The following is an 18,829-nucleotide window of genomic DNA, read 5'->3' on the forward strand; positions in this document are numbered from 1 at the left end:
AGGAAGGCAACCAGGTGACAATCGAGGTTTTCTTCGACGAGCCGTGCCTCTTCAGAAGAAACGACTTGCAGATTGACAAAAAACGTGCCGGCGAAGGCATTCCTTTCCGGTTCCAAATGTTCGAGAAAGATGACAAGGATGACGAGTGGTCGGATGTGATGGACCGCGACATCAATATCTTCAAAAGCCTTTACTTCTTCAAAGTCTGATCTTTCTCTGCTTCTCTCAGATGATTTTTCAAATCAAAAATTTCTTTATTTTGTGCAAACTGTAGCAGCGTTTGTGATATCTTTTGTTATAATTTTGTTTGATCGCGCATTTGTCAAAAGAAAATGTAAATTTCACTTGGAAAATAATAAAATGTTCCTTTCAAAATAGGATTTCATTTTTAATTCCAGTCCATCTTCAAAGACTTTTAAAAACTCATAATATATTAAATTGAAAAATTCACTAAGCAGTTCCCTCAGAAACTAACGCAGTGTCGTTTCAGCTTAAAATTAAATAGAGATCTGCCGAAAAAGAATGCAAACTCTTTTTACCTAATATTAGTTAGGCAACCTGTTTGGCTTCGGCGTCCAGCAGGTTGCATACATCTAAATCAACTGTTTTTAATTATTTATCGGTTTGTTAAGAAGCTAAAAAGTGGGATCTCTCCTTTCTGCTAAAAAAAACCGAGTCATTTTTATACCGGTACTTTGCATCACAGAAGAAGCGTCTGCTTTTGTATTGTGTTAGACTTTTCCGCAAGTAAGACTTTCTGCTTCTGATAAATAGCGACCACGCCTTGATCTTCTCATTGCTGAGCAAAAAGTGAAGAAAAGAGACCGCAGGAAAGGCTTAAAAATGGGTGCAGTGGGGAAAAGTTTTTCCCTTCTGACAATTGTGACTCTCCTGCTCCAAATTTCGGGCTCGAACGCAGCTTTTAGGGAATTCCAAGATCAAACCCGAGACAACTTTGAGATGTGTGCTGGTGGAAACGGTTCGTATAAATGCGTTTACACACTTCTTTCTCCTGCTAAAGTGAAAACGAGCCATGCAATGAATTAATATAATACTGTTTTGTTGCAGGTAGGGAATATTTGTTCAACTTCTGCCAACGCCAGGTTTTGGCCAACATCAGAGAGTGTTATCGACTGGAAGAAATGAATGGTGTTTGCGGTTGCACTGCTGTTTCTCAATCCAGCGGCGGAAAAAATGGCTCATTCAACCTCGCGGTCAACTGCAACGGCGATTCACGTAAATCCCGAGTTTAAATTGTCTTTGGAATTTCCTAATTTATTCCTTCTGCGTGTATAGATTCACCCGACATGTGTCCTGAGAAGAAATTTGGATTCTACTACCAGTCAGACCCGATCAACGTCGTTGGAAAGACTGATTGCAACTGTGAGGATGCCAGCGGCAGTATCAAAACGGCTATCGCTATCATCTGGGTCCTGGTTGTGATTATAATATGTCTGATTTGCTTCATTTGCAAAGACCGGGTGCTTCGCTGCTACCGAGATTATTGCCAGAGGTATTGCCGAGCAGGCACGCAGATAAATAAAGCAGCTACCACCCAAGACGGAGCTCAACCGTTCCCTGCCGAATCTGCACTGCTGGAGGGAGTTCACATTCAGAAGGAAGAAAACTCTGATCTATGTTCTAAAACTAGCCAGAACGACGAGGAAACTGCTCTGTAATTAAATTGGTTCAAATACCATTAATCACAAAGCAATCCTTTCCTTTTGGATTTAATGCAGTTTGCGCTGGATGCAATTCTGCAATTTATATGAATAAATATGTACTTAAAAAATGTGTTAATAAATAAAACCAATAAAAAATAAGTAAAAAAACAAGCACAAGTTGGATTAGACAAAATATTTTTATTTAATTTAAATTACAGATGAGATAACAATGTTACACAAGAATTAACAGCGTAATAATATGTATATATAAAATATTTGCGATAGTAATAATGGCTTTCTGCGTTCAAAGCTGGGCTTGCGAGTCTCTCCAAAGCTGCGGCTGGTTGATATTCAGCTGCGAAAAGGCCGTGTTCGTGTATCCGTACACTTCGGACAGCGCCGGAGCTCCCGGCGGTGAACCGTTACCCTATTTAAGTGGAATGTTAGTGATTTTTATTTAATAAAATTAAATTTCATGGAAAGTTAACGCTAACCGATTTATTTTTGACCAAAAGTGGCCCAAAATCCAATTTTTCCGATTTGTTACGCCCTCTTTTTTAACAAAGGAAAATATAGTTGCTTCCGATATGAGAAAAATTATGAAAATCAAATAGTGAGAAGTTAAAAAATAGTTCTTTTGATTCTTGAGAGTTATTTATATATTTTTTTCACAAATTGCTGATTTTCGAAAGAGGTGTTTTTGGCCTGATTAAAATTCAGCAGATGACAGTAGCGTCAAAAACTATCTAAATTCAGAAAGCTGATTAAATTTCCAGTTTTTTCCTAAGCAAACTGTTCTCAAATTTATTATTTTCGCAAAAAAATCGTCTGAAAATTTCAGCTGGCCGTTAAACCTTTAAATATTTTTGGGAAAAATCAAAACACCCAAAAAATGAAATTAATTTATTCAAGATAGAATCATCAAGGCAAAAGGGGAGCATTATACCTGCATAAATTTGTTGAGCTCCTCCTGCGTGTCGAAGATCATGACGGAGAAGGGTGAGCCTGGCACGTGCTGCCCCGCCCATTTCACTTCCAGCTTGTAGTCTCCGGGCTCGGTGGGCTCGTACTTGCACAGAATCGAGCGATCGCGTTGGCTCTCGCGCTGCATCTCCACGCGGAAGGCACCTGCAGAGGGAGCGGTGAAAATTATGTTCATTCAGAGCTCAGGGTAGTGGCCGGACTCACCTTTGGGGCCTCTGATGCGGACGGTGAGCTGTCCAGCGCCTGCCCCCCGCGTGTCGCACACGAAGCGAGACTGGAAGGTGGCCAGCACGCCGTGCTCGATGCCAGGTCCGAAAACACGCACCTTGGACGCGTCAGGGGAGCCTGCAACCTTCAGGCTGAACGGACTTCCGGGAACGTGCTGGCCTGTGAGAGAAATAACCATAAATTAATTTCTTAATTTAGATTTTTTTTAAAAAAAACGAACCTCCGTATTTGATGGAGAGGGCGTGCTTGCCCGGCTCCTGCGGCTTCACATTCAGGGTGAAGGTGCCGTCTCCGTGGTCGTAGAGTTCGCAGTAAGCCACCTTGTTGGGGCCGACGCACTGCGCCGTCAGCTCTCCAGGGCCGGCTCTGCGCGTGTCGATGAACGAGCGGATCTCCTTGCCGACCGTGCCCACCCTGAGGCCCTCACCTGAGCAAACCACCTGCCTTGCGTCCGCCGCGGACGACACCAACACGCTGAATGGCGACCCTTTCACCTTTGAAAATAAAAAGGAGTGTTAATTATTCGGGATAAATAAAAACGCCCTGATTTTACCTGCCGCCCTGCCCACTCGACGCGGAGCTTTCCATGTCCACTCTCGACTGGAGTGAAGGTCGCTCGATGCACCCGTGCACCTTCAGGCTTGATGCTCACAGGGTAGGTCACGCCGTCCAGGGTCAGGCTCGCTTCCGGGTTTCCTGGGGAGGAAAATTGTTAAAAAAAACTCAAACTGGAATCAGAGACGAACGAAATCTCACCTGGCACAGGTTTGCTAGAGTTTATGAGGAAGTAGGTCTCCCTGCCGACGCGGCAGCCTTCGAGGGCAGGGCCGCTCAGGGTCACCTCGCCGTAGTCAACGCCGTTCGACCTGAGCATTCGGTTTCCATCAGTCGAGTCGCCTGCAACCTGAGCCAGGCCTTCTTCAGAGACGACGAAGGTTACCGGAGAACCTGAAGAAACCATTTTAGTTTTTAAATTGTTCAGCATGACCTGATTAAAGGTGCTCACCTGGAACCTCTCGGCCGCCGTACCTAATGCTGAACCTGTATTGGCCAGGGGCACTTGGCGTGAAGGTGATCATGTCCGATTCGGGCTGTTCGCCGCCCGTCACCTGCAGAGGAAGGTTTTGTCCCAGGGGAGACGTCGCGGTCACGTCAAGCTCAGCAAATCCGGCGCCCTTCCGCAGAACTAAAAGCACACCTTTACCCTGAGCATATTTTTTTTTAAATTGTTAAACTCACCGTGGAAGGAAAGCGGCTGGTGCACGAGGGCAGGGTCCTTCGGGCTGGCAATGCGCACCTTGGAAGGGTCGTACACCTGGCAGAAGAAGGGTGAACCTTTGACTGCCTTGGTGCCGTGCAGCACCTCGACTTTGTACGCGCCGGCCCCAGGAGGAGTGTACTGCGCCAGAAGGTTTCCGTCCTTCTGCTGATAGCATCGGACCTGAGGAGGACGTGGTTTCAAAGGAATAATTTAATTTGAAGACTAAAAAACGTACGGGAATGGCGATTCCGGCAGGGCCACTGATGACGACGTCAAACTCCCTGGCGGGTCTGGCGAGCGTGAGGATGGTAAAGGCGGCCTCCGCACCGGCCTCGGCCTGGAAGAGACCTTTGCCGGTTGCGGCCAGGTCGCGGCCGGCCGCTGCATCTCGGACGGCCACCTCGGTCGGGCAGCCGGACACCGGCAGGCCGTTCAGCTTGACGTCGACGCGGTGCGGCGTGCAGATGCTCGGAAGGAAGCTGACCTCGTGACGTCCGTGACCTACGTCGCGCACGGCCGCCTTTACCTCGCGACCGGCGGCCGTCACCACCACCTGAAAGGTTCACAGGGTAATTTTAAGAGGAAATTAAAATTAAGACCAATTTTACCTGGAGATTGGCTCGTCCAGCCTTGGAGGCGTCGATGGTCAGGGTGCAGGGTTGTCCCAGGACGGCGTCGGACACGTGGGCAAGGCTAGCCTGCGCAGGGTCGAAGACCTCGAGCTCGAAAGGGTTGTCGGCGGCGGCCAAGCCCGCCCTCCGCACCCAAACCTGATGCAGTCCGACGGCCACGGGCCGGTACTCGGCCCGCAGGCGGCCGGAGGCGGCCACGGGGGCCAGACGGACGGCCAGTGGCGCGCCGTCCGGCCCCAGAACCTCCACTTGCGGAGGCGGCTCCGAGGGTCCTCCAGGATCCACGTCAAAGAAGGCGGGAGCGCCCACCACAGCCCACCGGAGGCCCTCTCCGCGCACGGCCGCTGGCCTCTCCATCCTGGCCGTCTCCCCGGCGGCCACGGCCACTCTCCACTCGAACGGACTGCCCGGCACGTCTTCTTCGTTGAACGAAACGTGCACAAAGTGCGGCTCGGCGCGAGTTGGCACGAATGTAACCTGCGAGGAGGGCTTAGCTGGATTTAGGTAAAAAGGGTGCAGGGGCTCACCTTGTAAAGGCCGCGCGCCACTGCAGCCACCTCAGCCTTGACCGTGCCCTGAGCGGTTGAAACCACCAGCTCCAGGGTACCCTCTCCAGCCTCCGCGGCGTCTACCTCGAAGGTTACTGGATTAGAAACGACCTGAGAAATTAAAACGTTAGCATAAAGGTGTTTTAAACGATTTTGTAACTGACCCCAGTGGCCTGGAGGCCTGTGACCTTGACCTGGCTGACGTCATACACGTTGGACGCGAAGGGACTGCCCTTGACGTGTTCCGAGTCGAGCACAATGGACACGGCATGTCGACCTTTTGACCAAATTTACAACTTGCACCCTGATTATTTTATTCCGGGACTTACCGACTTCGAAAGGTGTGAAAGTGGCAAAGAACTTGTCATGGGCGGACCCTGAGACGACCGTGGGCACGTTTTGTCCCGAAGGAGCGAGCACCGTGACGTTGCACTCGCGGACGAGGGCGTCGTGCGGCTCGACGGTGAGCAGGGCGGGCTTCCCCAGGGCCGCCTGGCGCAGGGCGGTCCCTGAGACGACCGCCTGACCGGCGGCTGCCACCCGGCACTCGAACGGTGAGCCTGGAACCAGGTGGCCGTTGAAGCGCACGCTCAGCAGGTGCACGGCCGCCTCCTGCGGCTTGAAGTTGACCCTGAAGCGGGCGTTGCCCTCCGACTGGACGTAGTTTGGCACATTCCGTCCGTTCACGGACACAATTATCTCCAGGTTGCCGGCACCCGCTTGGCTCGCATTGACTGAAATTCAGGGTTAAGCGAGGGAATAACCAGAGCTCAGGGTATACTCACTGCTAAAGTAAACTGGCTTTCCGATGATTCCAGAGGTGACGTCCGTGACCTTGACCTTGTTGGAGTCGTAGGCCTTGAGCAGGAAGGGTGACCCTTCGACGTGCGCGTCCGCCACCTTCACCTCGACACTGTGGTCACCTGAACAGCCATATTTATCCCTTTTCTTTAATTAATTTAAAAGATCTGCACCCACCGACTTCCTCTGGTGTGAACGAGACGTTGATTTGGCCTGCGTTGGGGCCGCCGGCGGCCGGCTCTGCCACCTCGACGGCCAGGGACTTGCGGCCAGGGCTGAGCACGGTGACCACGGGCTTTGCCTGCGCCGCCTGCAGCCAGAAGTGCGCCCTGCGGCCCACGGGCACCTTCTCCTCGGCGCCAGGCACGATTCGCGCGGCCTCCGATATCTCCACCGCGAACGGACTTCCTGCAAACCCAGAAATTGCGTCAGGGCAACTCGGGGTCATCGCAGTTTTCTTACCTGGCACGTCTTCTCCGTTGAACCTGAGCTCGACGGTGTGCGGCGAGGCCTCTCTGGGCGTGAAAGAGATGGCGTACGTGTGGATACCCTGAGCCTGCGCGGAGGTGGGCACCCTGCCGCCGTTGACTGTCACCTCCAGGTTTCCCGGTCCGGCCTGACTCGTCTCCACTGTGCAGAATTTAAATGTTAGAGGTAAATATTTCCCTGGAGAATAATTGAGATCATTTTTTATTTTACCTGATATCAGGGTATACCCTGAAAATTTATGATAACTCTAAAAAATGATTGATTTTTGCATAATGAATGATTTCCGGAAAATTTGACTATGAAAGAGTTTGACCTGATAGGTTTCATGAACCTGAAATCAGGGTACAACCCTGAAAATCAATATATTGAATTTCGATCAGCATTTTGGACCTGAAAGGGTTGTCGTCAGGGTTGAAATTTGAAATACTGACCGAGGAAGGTGACCGGCTTGGCGACGCAGCCGGTGGCGGCGGCGTTGACCCTGATGGCCCTGACGTCGTAGGCCTTGCAGGCGAAGGGCGACCCTGGGACGGGCTCCCTGAGGACGGAGACGGCGATGCGGTGCTCGCCGGCCGAGCGAGGACTGAACTCGACCTTGAAAGAGTTGTCGCCGTTGTCTTTGACCTGCGCGGCCACACTCTGTCCATTCGGTCCTGTTAATTCGGTGCAGACAACACACGGTTCGTGTTAGGCAGTCGCCAGTCTCGTTTTTTTACCAATTGAAAAAGAGAGAAAGAAAGAAAGAAAGAAAGGTGAAGAAGAGAAAGAGAGTGAGAGGAGAAACCGCCCAGAGTCAAGTTGTCTTCTGGCAAATCACACGCACACAAGCAAGCAAACTACGAATAAAAAATTGTGGTTAGACTGTTAGCTACGGAAAGGGTGAGTGAGGGTGAGAAGGGTTGCGAAGAGAGTCGGTGTCTTTTGGTTTGGTTAGTAGTGTCTGAGACGAGAACCCAGCACGTAGGGACCTGCAACAGTGCGTTCGAGTCACTCCCGGGGCGAATGCAGTGCGCAGACAGTTTCCGTGCCGAACAAATATACATTTTTTGTATCTTAAATGGAATTTAAAAATAAATAAAAGGAGACAGAGAAACGCAAGGCATTCCGATCTCAAGAAATAAAGGTTGCTGACCCTCGACGTTGACCTCGACGTCGTCCAGCGCCGCGTTCACGTTGGACATGGTGAAGTAGGCCGGCTTTCCCACGGCCGCAGAGGCCAAATGCTGGCCGCTGACGACCACGTGGTGCGGGTCGGCGGCCACGCGCGCCATGAACGGCGACCCGGGCACCGGCGTCTTGTTAAACGCGATGCTGACCAGGTGCTCGAACGCCTCCACCGGGATGAAGCTGACCGTGAAGCGGGCGTTGCCCTGAGGGTGCACCTGCGTCGGAATGTTGTGGCCCCGCGCGCTGATCGTGATCTCCAGGTTTCCCTCGCCCGCCTGGCTTGCGTCAACTGGCACAAACAAGGGAATATACTTAGGAAAATTTTAGGTGACCCGAGGAAGGTCGGTGACAGGAAAATCGCTCAAATGTGCTCAAAAGTACAGAAAAAGCATTAAAACCGGATTTGGAGCAGATCTCAGGTCGAGGCACCCTAAAAAAGGTTGTCAGGGTATTCCAGGTAGAGGTTCAACTAAATACCTGTCCAAAGAGGGGTCGTGGACGATGATCGGACAAACGGCTGAATTTTAATAAAAAAAACATTATTTTTTAAATTTCGTGTTTTTTGAAATTTTGGTCGAAAAAAATCATAAAAATTCGAAAAATGGTCCGATTTTGAAAAACCACACACAGATGGACGTGCCCTACCAAGGAGCGTCAATTGACGATAAAATTGGGGCCATCCGGCTCATAGGGCCCCGCCTGGGCCCCAAAAACCAAAATTGGCAAATGTCACAAATCGCGATTTTTCGACTTTAAAAATTAATAACTCGGTTCCTATGGGTCGCAGAGTAAAAAACCAAAATTGGTTAGACTCGCCGTAAAATTTCTCGTCGAGTGAGTTTAAAAGATAACCCGTCCCACTATCAGGGTAGATTTTGGGACTGACCTGTGAAGTGGAGACTCTTTCCGACGGAGCCACTGGGCAGGGCGCCGACAAAGACACGCTTGGCGTCGAAAGCCTTTGCAACGAATGGCGTGCCAGAAACAGCGTGGCCGTTGTATTCAACGCTCACAGCGTGCCCTCCGACCTGACGCAAAGAATAAATTTTATTTAAATTATTAAAAAAAGGTAAAACTCACCTCTCTGGGCGTGAACTCGGCGGTGAAGCCGGCGTGGACGTTTCCAGTGACCTTGACGGGAAGGTCGTGTCCCGAGGGGCTGCGGACGGCGACGGCGAGTTCGGCGCCGCCGCTGCCGTCGACGGCCATGTGGAACTTGGCCGGTTCGTCGACGGCCACGAGCTCGAGGCCGCGGAGGCCGAGGGTGACGCGTCCGCCGCCGTGCGGGTCGCCGACGTGGCACGAGAAGGGGCTTCCGGGCACCGGCTCGCCGTTGAACTTGATGTCGACCGCGTGCGGCTTGGCCGTCTCCGGCGTGAAGGTCACCAGGCAGCGGCCGCCGCCCACGACGGCCACGTGGTTCGGCACCTCGCCCTCGTTCACCGAGATCTCCAGCTGGCCCTCGCCGGCCTGGCTCGCGTCCACTTTGAACTGGCACGGCTGTCCGACGACGCCGCTCGTCACGTCCGTCACCCTGATGAGGCCGGCGTTGTACACCTTGGCCACCAGAGGCCCTCCGGGAAGGCTGCGGCCGGCCATGCCCACCTCCACCAGGTGGCTGCCCACCTCCTTCGGCGTGAACTGCACGCGCAGCTGTCCACCCTGCTGCGTCACCCTCGACGCCACGGCTCGCTTCGACGGACCTGAGATTCAAATTCAGGGTTATGCCAGGGTAAAGGTGAATTTTAAAATTGCGCAAAAATGATTTTTTGCAAAGTTTGCATCTAAATAATTTAAATAGTTTGAGTCCAGACAGGTTTAAAACAACCTGAACCTGAAGTCAGGGTACAGCTTCGCATACCTGGAAAATGTTAACCCTGTGGGAGTAATAGGGATTGATTTATTTAAAGCCAAAAGTGCCTCCAGATTGAAATCTGCACCAAAAAAAAATATTGCGACCTGAGTGGCCCAACCTTGGAATCAGGGTGGGTAAAGTAGGGCATTTGAGAGTAAAGAATTTCAATGACTCACTCATAATCTGGACCTGGACCTGCTCTCGCTCGAGGCCGGGCGCGCTGATCTCAAAGGCGGCCGGCGTGCCGACGGCCACGAGCCGCACGGCCTCGCCTACCACCGTCATCTTGGTCGTGGTGGTGGCCATTCCGCTGGCCGCCGGGCTCCCTCCAACGGCCACTTGCCACGGACTGCCTGAAAAATCACAAAAATATAAAATTATTTTTTTCGTATTAAAATGAAAAAAACGCGTTTTTGGGTTTTTTAAAAATTAATAACTAATTTAATTTTTGTCTTGTGTATTTCAAACTTCCTGTACTTCAATTCAGGGTATAGGTTATTGACCCTGAAAACTTTCAACCCTCTGCTATGATCGGGGGTGGATTAAAACGGGGCTAAAAATGATATTTTGGGCTTTTCGACACTCAGTTAAAATAAAAAACGCGTTTTTAAGGTTTTTTAAAAATTAATAACTAGTTTAATTTTGTGTCTTCCAAACTTCTTGTACTTAAATTCAGGGTGCACCTTATTGACAATTAAAATTTTCAACCCTCTAGTATGATCAGGGGTGAATTTATTAGGGGCTAAATATGCTAATTTGGGTTTTTCGACGATTTTTTTAAATTTAATTTTTTATCGAACAGAACCTGATCTCAGGGTGAAATTTCACAAATTTTGTTATCTTTAACCCCTTTAAGACAGTTAGGGGAGGAACTCCTCCTTCGTTATATAATTAATTCTAATTTTTCTCGTTTATATTTGGTAAATTGCGCCAGAACCCAAACTGCGTCTCGAACTTTCTTGAACCCTGAGCTGAAATGAGGGCAGTGCGGGTCTACCGCTTTGTCGGAGAAAGAGAGAGAGAGAGGAAAAAAAGCCGGAGAACGGCTACAATTTACGCATTTTAATTTTTTGGCGTCTGTATTTTTTTATTTTGCGGTGGAAAAGGCTGACGCGTGACTTGAGAAACAGTTTCGAAAGGCAGACGGAGCGAGGAAAAACAAAAAGTGTCGCCAGGTTTTGGGCGGAGAGCTAGCTGTGCCGACCTGATGACCCACATCCGCGCGCTGCGAAGGAGCCAAAGAAGAAACTCAAACATTTGCACTCGGCCGCGTCGAGATGGCAAACAAAAAACAGCAGCGATTACGATTCTCGAGATAAGAAATCGCTCAAAGGGCGGCGAAAACGCGAAAAGCGAGAAACAAGAAACCGACCTGAGACCTGGGAAAGACGGCGGAAGGAAGGTTACGCCCCTGGACACGCGGCAGGTCCGGCTGCGGCGGCCCTGAGAGCCCCTCGGGGGCCGCGGGGGCCGGCCGGGGCGCTGCTGCTGAGCTCTGGCCGCCTCTGGCCGCCTGCTGAGCGGCCACTCGTCACGTGAACGCTCCTGTCCGCGCCGACCGACCGACCGAAACAAAACGCAGACACACACACACTCACGACACACGTCTCGGAAATGCTCGAGAGACGGCCGGGCGGCGTTGCAATTCGTGAAAGAAGAGACCGACTGCGCAACCTCGCCACCTGCCGACGATCCTCCTCGACTCGCTCGCTCGCTCGCCTGCTCACCGTTTCGTGCGTGCTTCTCATGCCACCGCGACGACGGCAGACGTAATCCTCGCGCAAATAATATTATAACAGAGCGGAGAGGAGAGGAGAAAAATTCTCGCCGCCGCACCGGGGCCTCGAATCTCGGAAACCGCGCGCTTGCGGAACATCTTCTAAATCGCCTAACTGACACACTGCGTCCCGTACCTGACGTCAGGCTCAATTATCTACACTCTAAATAACTCCGAAATTGTTTTCAAATATTTTTTAATTAAATTCAATTATTTTTTTTAGGTTTTCAAGAATTTAAATTCCCTCTTAAGAAGGTGATTTGAATAGGGGGTTTCATCCCTCAAAATAAATCCTATTTAAATTCGACCTTTCGGGCCAATCCCGTCCTGAATTCTCAATGACGAGGTGACGCAATCGACCGAATGGACGCAACTTCAAAGTGCCGCTGCTTCGCGTGTCGCCTTCTGCCAAGAAGGTCGCGGCCCCTGAAACGCTGGCAGACCCGCAACAACGTCCTGGCACGCCAATTGCATGCATTTTTCTAACTTTTTTCAGCATATATATTCGTTTTTAGTGGGGTAAAACAAAAAGGTTGGGTCTTACCTGGCACCTGTTCGCCGTTGAAGGTCATCTCGAGGAGATGCGAGCCGGGCTCGTGCGGCACAAAGGAGGCGAGGAAGCGCTGGTTGCCCAGGTCACGCACAAAGCTCGTCACGTGGCCTCCGTTCACCAAAATTTCCAGGTTGCCCGAACCCGCCCTCGAGCCATCAACTGGGACAAAAAAAATAGAACAACTTTTAGATCAGCCCTTCTGAACTAAAAATATAAATAAATATTTAAATTAAAAAATAATACTCACTCTCAAATTCGACTGATCGGCCCACGCTGCCGTCCGGAATCCTTCCCACCTGAATTGCCTGCGAGTTGTACGCATGCACCCTGAAGAGAAAAATTAAAACATAAAATATCTTAAAAATAAACAAGGCGGCGAAATTGACCAAAAGACAGCAACAAAAAGCCATAATAAAAAATACATTCTTCAGGTTGCGCGACCTAAGGAAGGTCGGTGACTGGAAAGGATTAATAATCGTCGCCAAATATGCTCGAAATTTCTTAAAAAAGCATTAAAAACTGGTCTTGGAGTGGATCTCAGGTCGTTATACCCTGAAAAAGGTTGTTAGGGCATGCCAGGTCGAAGCCCCGTTCAAGACCTGTCCGATGAGGGTTCATGGGCAATGATCAAACAAACGGCCGAATATAAATAAAATAAAAACCAATATTATTTTCAAAAATTCGGCTTTTTCGAAAATTGGGTAGAAAAAAATTCCTGAAAATTCGAAAAATTGTCCGATTTTGACAAACTGAATATATACGAACGTGCCTTACCAAGAGGCATCGATTGGTAGCAAAATCGGGGCTGTCCGGCCCATAGGACCCCATCTGGACCCCGAAATCAAAAATTGGCAAGTGTCAAAAATCACGTTTTTCGACTTAAAAAATTAAATACTCAACTCCTCGCAGAATAAAAAACATCAGTTTTTTAGACTAGCCGTAACATTTCGCGTCGAATGAACCCATAAGTTACCCCCGCTCGCCCCCGACGCCGCCCCCGACCGCAAAATCGGTGCTTTTTTAGATTTATATTTTTTTTTAAAAAATTCACCTATGCGCTGGATTCAATTTTTGAATTTAAAATACGCTTCCCTGCGACAAAACGCGTCAACCTTTCAGGTTTTTTGCGTCAAAAGACCTCACGAATCAGGGTGTTCTCAGGGACTCACTTAATTGGTGATCCGGCGACTCGATGATCTCCATTTCGCAGTTCGACGACGTGCTCGCCGATGTCCTTGGGCACGAAGTTGACGGCCAGGTGGTGCGGCGGACGCGGCGTCACGCTGCAGGGCACGCTGCTCAGGTATGGGCCGCTGACGTACGCACTCAGGTCGCCCGCGTCCAGACCCTGGGATGGCACTAAAACGCTCGCCTGACGGTGCACGGCCACCAGACGCGGCTCCGTAGACTCCACTGCCGGACTTGCACTTCTCAGGGTGTACCCTGACGGCCGGGAAGTGTACGCTGAGGAACGATTTTAATTTCGAAAAATATATTTATTTATTTATTTATTTATTTTAAAGAACATACTGGAATGGACGTGGTTTTCAGTGTTGTGGACGTTGTGGACGTTGGCCACGGACTCGAGGCTTCCGTAGGACAGAAGCGACTTGGTCTTGGCAATCGCGTCCCACGAGTCACGTCGCTGGTTCAAATTGTTCAGCATCGACGACACTGCAAATAAATATAAACAGCTCTCGCCTTTCTCCTAGGCACATTTTATGCCCACCTCTGACGTTCGACGAGGTGTCCACCTGTCCGGGCAGAGGTTTGGGCGAAGGTGTGGCCCTGAGTAGGTGGGCGCTGCCGTTGAGCAGCTGGGGCGGCGAGCCTCCAGAATTAAGCAGCCGGCTTCCACTCGTGAAGCTGCTGTGCTGCTGGAACCTGCTCTCGGTCACTGACGTGTAGTCTGCAAAATAGTGGGTTTTAATTCTCATGGTACCATACCCTGGAGTCAGGGTAAACAAGTCAAGTTTATATTTGAAATAAAATTGATTTAACAAGTGCTGAAAATCATCCTAGACAGTTTTTAAAATATATACCTGAGGTTGAACCTGATTTTCACGTACCATTGGAGAACGAGTCTGAATGTTTGACAGTGGCACTGTAAGTGATTGGCGAAGGGTTGAACCTGGCGGGAGACGGCGACCTGACAGGTGAAACAGCACGCAGGTGCGTCGTCAGGGTGGAAGTCACCTTAGCCGGGGCAGTCAGTTTCTTTGTGCTGACCGCGTAAATGTCGGACGGATTCACCGCTGGCGGCGTGTGTCGCTCCTCTGCAAAAAGTTAAAGTCAGGTTGGTGACCTGGCGAAGGGTTGGAGCCTACCTTGTGTCAGTCTACTATTCATGGTTACTCTACTCATTTCCTTGGTTAGCTGATCCCGATTAATGCGGTCGGGCGAGTCGCGACCTGCGCGTGCGAAAGACGAGGATCCTTGCAGAAAAAAGACAGACCCTGAGTTTAGTACCTGATTATACACTAATCTCAAAAGTTTAAATTTTGAGGAATTAATCCCAATTGTTTTAATTAATTTCGATTATTTTTTTAATTAAGAGACCTGAACCCTGAGCCTTCCTCAGGGTAACACTCACTGTTTTGCTCAGAAAAAGATGAGCTGTGGTGCGTTGCTTGCTTGCTGTGCTGTTTGGTGCTCCTGTAGCTGCCAATGCGCATGCTGAAGGCCGACCCTGCGGAGGAACAAACGTGAATCCCTTTTATAGGAGGGGAAGGTGTTAAAGGTAAACTCACCCCTGACCTCCTGGCCGTTGAAGTAGACGTAAACCTTGTATTTTCCTGGCTGGGCCGGCAGGAAGGTGACCTTGTACCTGTGGGGGCCGATCTCGTCGACCTGGTGCTGCACGGAGCGTCCTGACAGGGCGATATCGAGCACCACGTCCCCGAGGCCTCCGGTGGCGGACGTATCGCAGATGAACGAGTGCTGCCGGCCAGGCGTCGCACCCTCCAACCCCTCGAGGCGCACCCCGTTCGGATCGAAGACGAAGCACGTGTACGGCCCACCCTGAACGTTCTGTCCGCCGTGCAGAACGTGGATCTGCCACTCGCCCGCCTCGTCCGGCTGGAAATTGGCCGTGTACACGCCGTCCCGCTCCTGCACCGGACACTCCAAGTTTCGTCCTGTCGGGGAGTGGGCCATCACCTCCACCTGACCGTTCCTGGCACCGTAGCTGTTGACGAGGACCTCGACAATCGAGCCGATGGCGCAGGGCTCCATGCCCGGATAGGAGATGCTGGTGACCTCCGGCATGACCCTGAGGCTCGTAGGGCAGCCCTGGATGAGCTCCCCCTCGCAGTACACCAGCAGTTGGTACATTCCAACCTCGGTGGGCGTGCAGGAACCCTGACCGCCACCTGACGTCATGTTGAAGCGGCTCTCAACGCGTCCAGAAGGTCCAACCACCTCGGCTCGTACCTCGGACGCTTCCACGTTCTCCTCAAGGCACTCTACCTTGAATTGCGCCGCCTTGTGCACTCGGCAGGTGTGCTGAAGGAGGCAAAAGGGTTTGGAAATTAGTTGGAGGCGTTTTTTGGTCTTTTAGTTTGTGAGCACCCATACGGATGGCACTGTGTAACTCAAGAACCATTTATTTCTGCTAATATTAATTCGCTCTCAAGCAAATAAAAAACTTTTAACATTTTAGAATGTTCATGTAAGTTTAAATTGTCTTAAAAACTTGATTTCATGTCAATTAGTTAATTAACAAATTAAGTAGAAGTTAAAATACTCTTTTAGGGCAGATAATTTACCTGAGTCCAGTGTGCGGCGAGCCGTTCGCTGGGCTGGTTTCGGGCGCGCACCCACTGGAAGTGGGCAGCGTAGGCCATGACGCCGAGGTGCTCGACGTTCTGGTCGGCCATGTCCTTCGCCCTGAGGATGGGTTCGACTCCAAGTCGCTGTCCACCTCGGATCCCCAGCCCCAGGTTGTTTTCGCCGTCGTCAGGCGACAGCTTTCTCAGGTTGGCCACCGGGCCGCCCAACGAATGCACCAGTTCGCACAGCACCAGGCCAGAGTTCCAGTCGCGCTGCAGACTCGAAAGGTTGAAATAATTTATAGAGGGGAATTCAGGGGGCGTTACCGTGAAGTTGGACACCCTGGTGTTGGGCAGCTGCGAGTTGACCCAGCGCAGGGTCGCGTGGAAGCCTGGACTGTCCTCCTTCATGAAGTAGCTCAGGTACGTCATCCCGGACAGTTCGTCCAGGTGCGGCGACGCCAGGTACTCAGGTTCCAGCACCTTCGGAATTTGAAACTCGCGCTGAGCAAGTTCCATGGCACGACGGCAATTGTTGACCCTGAGAAGATTTTTTAAAGGGGTTTTCAGGGTAAATTAATCACGACACTCACGCATCATGGGAGTCAAGGGAGCGCCAGTGGGGGAAGAGACCTGGTTTGCAGTAGTCGAGGAGGGCGCTCAGGTACACGCCTGAATTCCAGTCGGTCGTGAAATTGTGCACTTGACACTCGGGCAGCACGGCCTGGAAAAAAAGAGATTATAATTAACCCCGTTTTCGTTTTGGGCTCTTGAAACATGCCTTGAGCCACGCGAGCATCAGTTTCCGGGGCGGGAACTTGGAGCGGCCGATCTGGTAGCGCACGATCAGCGACCAAATCAGGCCGAGGATCAGCTTCAGGTTGCCGTTCACGATGTCCACGTTTCCTGAAATGGACTTTGATTAACTCTAGCGCCAAATACGGACGCGTGCAATTAAGGAGAAACTGCGCGTTTTATGACTCTTGTCGTTTTGCGGCTGAAATTTTAATTTTTTGCCGGAAGCGAGGAAACTCTTAACCTGAAATCAGGGTATGCCACCCTCAATGACCGAAAATGGATTTTAGCTGGCCTTTTTTTATTTAAAAATAAATCCACGCTGATGTTATAATTTTTATTAAATTAGTTTCGGCAGAGGCGAATTTAGCAGCGCTGGAGGCGAAGAAACGCTCGGCTTTTCTAGCATTTCCAAAAGGGAATTATTGTTATTGACGAACGGTCACGTAACAAGCTAGCTGCTTTGAAAAGCAACTTGCGAGCGAGTGAGAGAGTGAAAGTGGCCCGGCGATCGCGCCTTATATGTCGACGCGGCGGCACAGCTGTTGCTGGAAAACGACAAAACCAACCCACACGAGAGCCGATCCCAATCTGCTGCCCGCTTTGCCCTCTGCTCCCCGGACCACGGCAAAAAAAACCATTTCCTACGCAGAAAATAATTTGGAAATTGTTTTAAATGACCGTCGGGAGTGAAAATTTACTTTTCTAAATTATCCACCGGAATTTCTTTCCCTCAAATAGTGATTATTTTGATCTCTGCTTAATTTAATTTAAACTATTTCCCAAGAAACCAAATCTCTGATGTCATACCCTGAGCTCAGGTCGTGACCAGCACTCAGGTATAAGATAATAATTTGCCAGGGGTTGATTGTAATAAAATGGCTCTATTAAAATTTTAAAAAAAATCATCCGCTCCTCGACACACATTTTCAGGTTGAGGGGAGGGCTGGAAATGCTAATTGGGATTCGTGCGTCGACGGAAAAAGGAGGTTGGAGCCGCGAGGCCGGTGTGTGTGTGTGTGTGTGTGTATGTGCGACGTGCGTGCGCGTTTAAAGCGCGTAACGCGACCCGCAGAGAATACACAAACAGGAATGCGGCACGAAAGCGGAGACGAAGAGGAGGAGCAGGAGGCAAGGTCACTCTCCTAGCTCACTCAGTTCGGTTCGGTCGGCGTGACGTCATTGTGCCCACGCCTGCAGTTGCGTCACCGCCGAGAAAAAATAAAACGCACCCAGCAAATTTATTCGACCCGACGACGACGACCATTTTTTTCGCTCCCAGCCGCGCGAGAGAACAAAGAAAAAGGGTCCCACGGCGCGAAGTAGCGGATTATGCGAATCGATTAACACACCGCCGGGGTTAAAACCCTGAACTCAGGTCTCAGGTTCGGGATTGTAACATGTTTAAAAATTTCACGCGATGTTACTTTAAATTACCCTGGATTCAGGTGGTTTGCATGTCAACATCAAAGATGTTTTTGTTATTTCAGGTAAACACCCTGAGTTCAGGACACTGAAATCAGGTGGTATTTGTATTTTACATTCAGGGTCATTTCGAGAAAATAGATAATATTCCTTAAAAAGATATCCACCTGAATTCAGGTTGACCCTGAGATAAGTTACCCTGGTGTCAGGTGAACCCTGAGATAAAGTACCCTGATTTCAGGTAATACGGAGAAAACATTGATTTTTAAAAGGAAAGGGATTAAATATTTTTTAAAAATTTTTCTCGCACCAATATTGACGAGTTTGACGCCGTCCTCAGCGACGGCGTTGAGGGCGGTGGTGACGTTCTCGAGGAACTGGTGTGGGTTGGCCGGCCGGCGGATGTGCCTGAGAGGCCGCTTCTGCAGCACCTCGACCAGCGCCACTAGTTTTGTGCCGTCGCTGAAGTCCGAGGCCAGGTCCATCACGGCCAAGCCCACCGTCTTCAGGTGCTCGTTTACCCAGTTGCGGAATGTGTTGGCCTTTTAAAGGTGCAAGACGGCCGAATCAGTTACACGCTCACGGAATTAAATGCCAAAATTTCATGCAAATCGAAATTAACTGTAATTTTAATTATTTAAAAGAAAATTCAGGGTCCGGCGTGCGAACGAGACGGAGAGTGCGAATGAAAAGTTTTTTCCGACCTGGATGTGGACCCACATGTCCTCGTTGCCCTTGATGGCCATGCCACCCTTGGCGGCGTGCCCCTCGGGGCTGCGCGCCGCCAGGCCGACCTGCGAGATGCGCGAAGTTTCGGCCGCTGCCATTGTGCCTCACTGACTGCCGCGACCTGCGCCCAGATGCCACCTGCCCGCCCTCC

The 18,829-nt window shown here is 50.4% G+C and overlaps 2 protein-coding genes across 2 annotated transcripts; one reads left to right on the forward strand and one right to left on the reverse strand.

Annotated features, from left to right (window-relative positions):
- Positions 1–773: 773 nt before the first annotated feature.
- On the forward strand, positions 774–2,151 carry LOC135946023 (uncharacterized). Its single transcript, XM_065494028.1, has 3 exons — positions 774–979; positions 1,069–1,236; positions 1,297–2,151. Exons 1-3 carry the CDS (start codon positions 844–846, stop codon positions 1,677–1,679), a joined length of 687 nt encoding a protein of 228 aa, XP_065350100.1. The 5' UTR covers positions 774–843; the 3' UTR covers positions 1,680–2,151.
- Positions 1,843–18,825, reverse strand: LOC135945977 (filamin-A-like). The gene is given in 36 exon segments (XM_065493945.1): positions 1,843–2,091; positions 2,611–2,792; positions 2,853–3,035; positions 3,097–3,370; positions 3,430–3,572; positions 3,633–3,824; positions 3,883–4,062; positions 4,116–4,317; positions 4,373–4,690; positions 4,746–5,246; positions 5,297–5,496; positions 5,499–5,594; positions 5,647–6,051; positions 6,103–6,240; positions 6,296–6,526; positions 6,581–6,748; positions 7,039–7,260; positions 7,740–8,063; positions 8,661–8,802; positions 8,855–9,477; positions 9,806–9,982; positions 11,951–12,118; positions 12,207–12,286; positions 13,129–13,423; positions 13,490–13,633; positions 13,689–13,868; positions 14,029–14,235; positions 14,287–14,394; positions 14,553–14,648; positions 14,710–15,463; positions 15,727–16,002; positions 16,057–16,270; positions 16,323–16,453; positions 16,511–16,635; positions 18,260–18,491; positions 18,654–18,825. Coding segments are annotated over 36 exon segments (8,157 nt in total). The 5' UTR covers positions 18,777–18,825; the 3' UTR covers positions 1,843–1,968.
- Positions 18,826–18,829: the final 4 nt, after the last annotated feature.

The sequence above is a fragment of the Cloeon dipterum genome, chromosome 1 (assembly GCF_949628265.1).
Source record: "Cloeon dipterum chromosome 1, ieCloDipt1.1, whole genome shotgun sequence".
NCBI classification, from domain to species: domain Eukaryota; kingdom Metazoa; phylum Arthropoda; class Insecta; order Ephemeroptera; family Baetidae; genus Cloeon; species Cloeon dipterum.

Bases quoted from the DNA above. Each gene is read 5' to 3' on its own strand.
- LOC135946023 (XM_065494028.1), top strand. From the start codon at position 844: ATGGGTGCAGTGGGGAAAAGTTTTTCCCTTCTGACAATTGTGACTCTC. The intron at 980-1,068 runs GTTCGTATAAAT...GTTTTGTTGCAG, and splicing joins GATGTGTGCTGGTGGAAACG to GTAGGGAATATTTGTTCAAC. The intron at 1,237-1,296 runs GTAAATCCCGAG...CTGCGTGTATAG, and splicing joins CAACTGCAACGGCGATTCAC to ATTCACCCGACATGTGTCCT.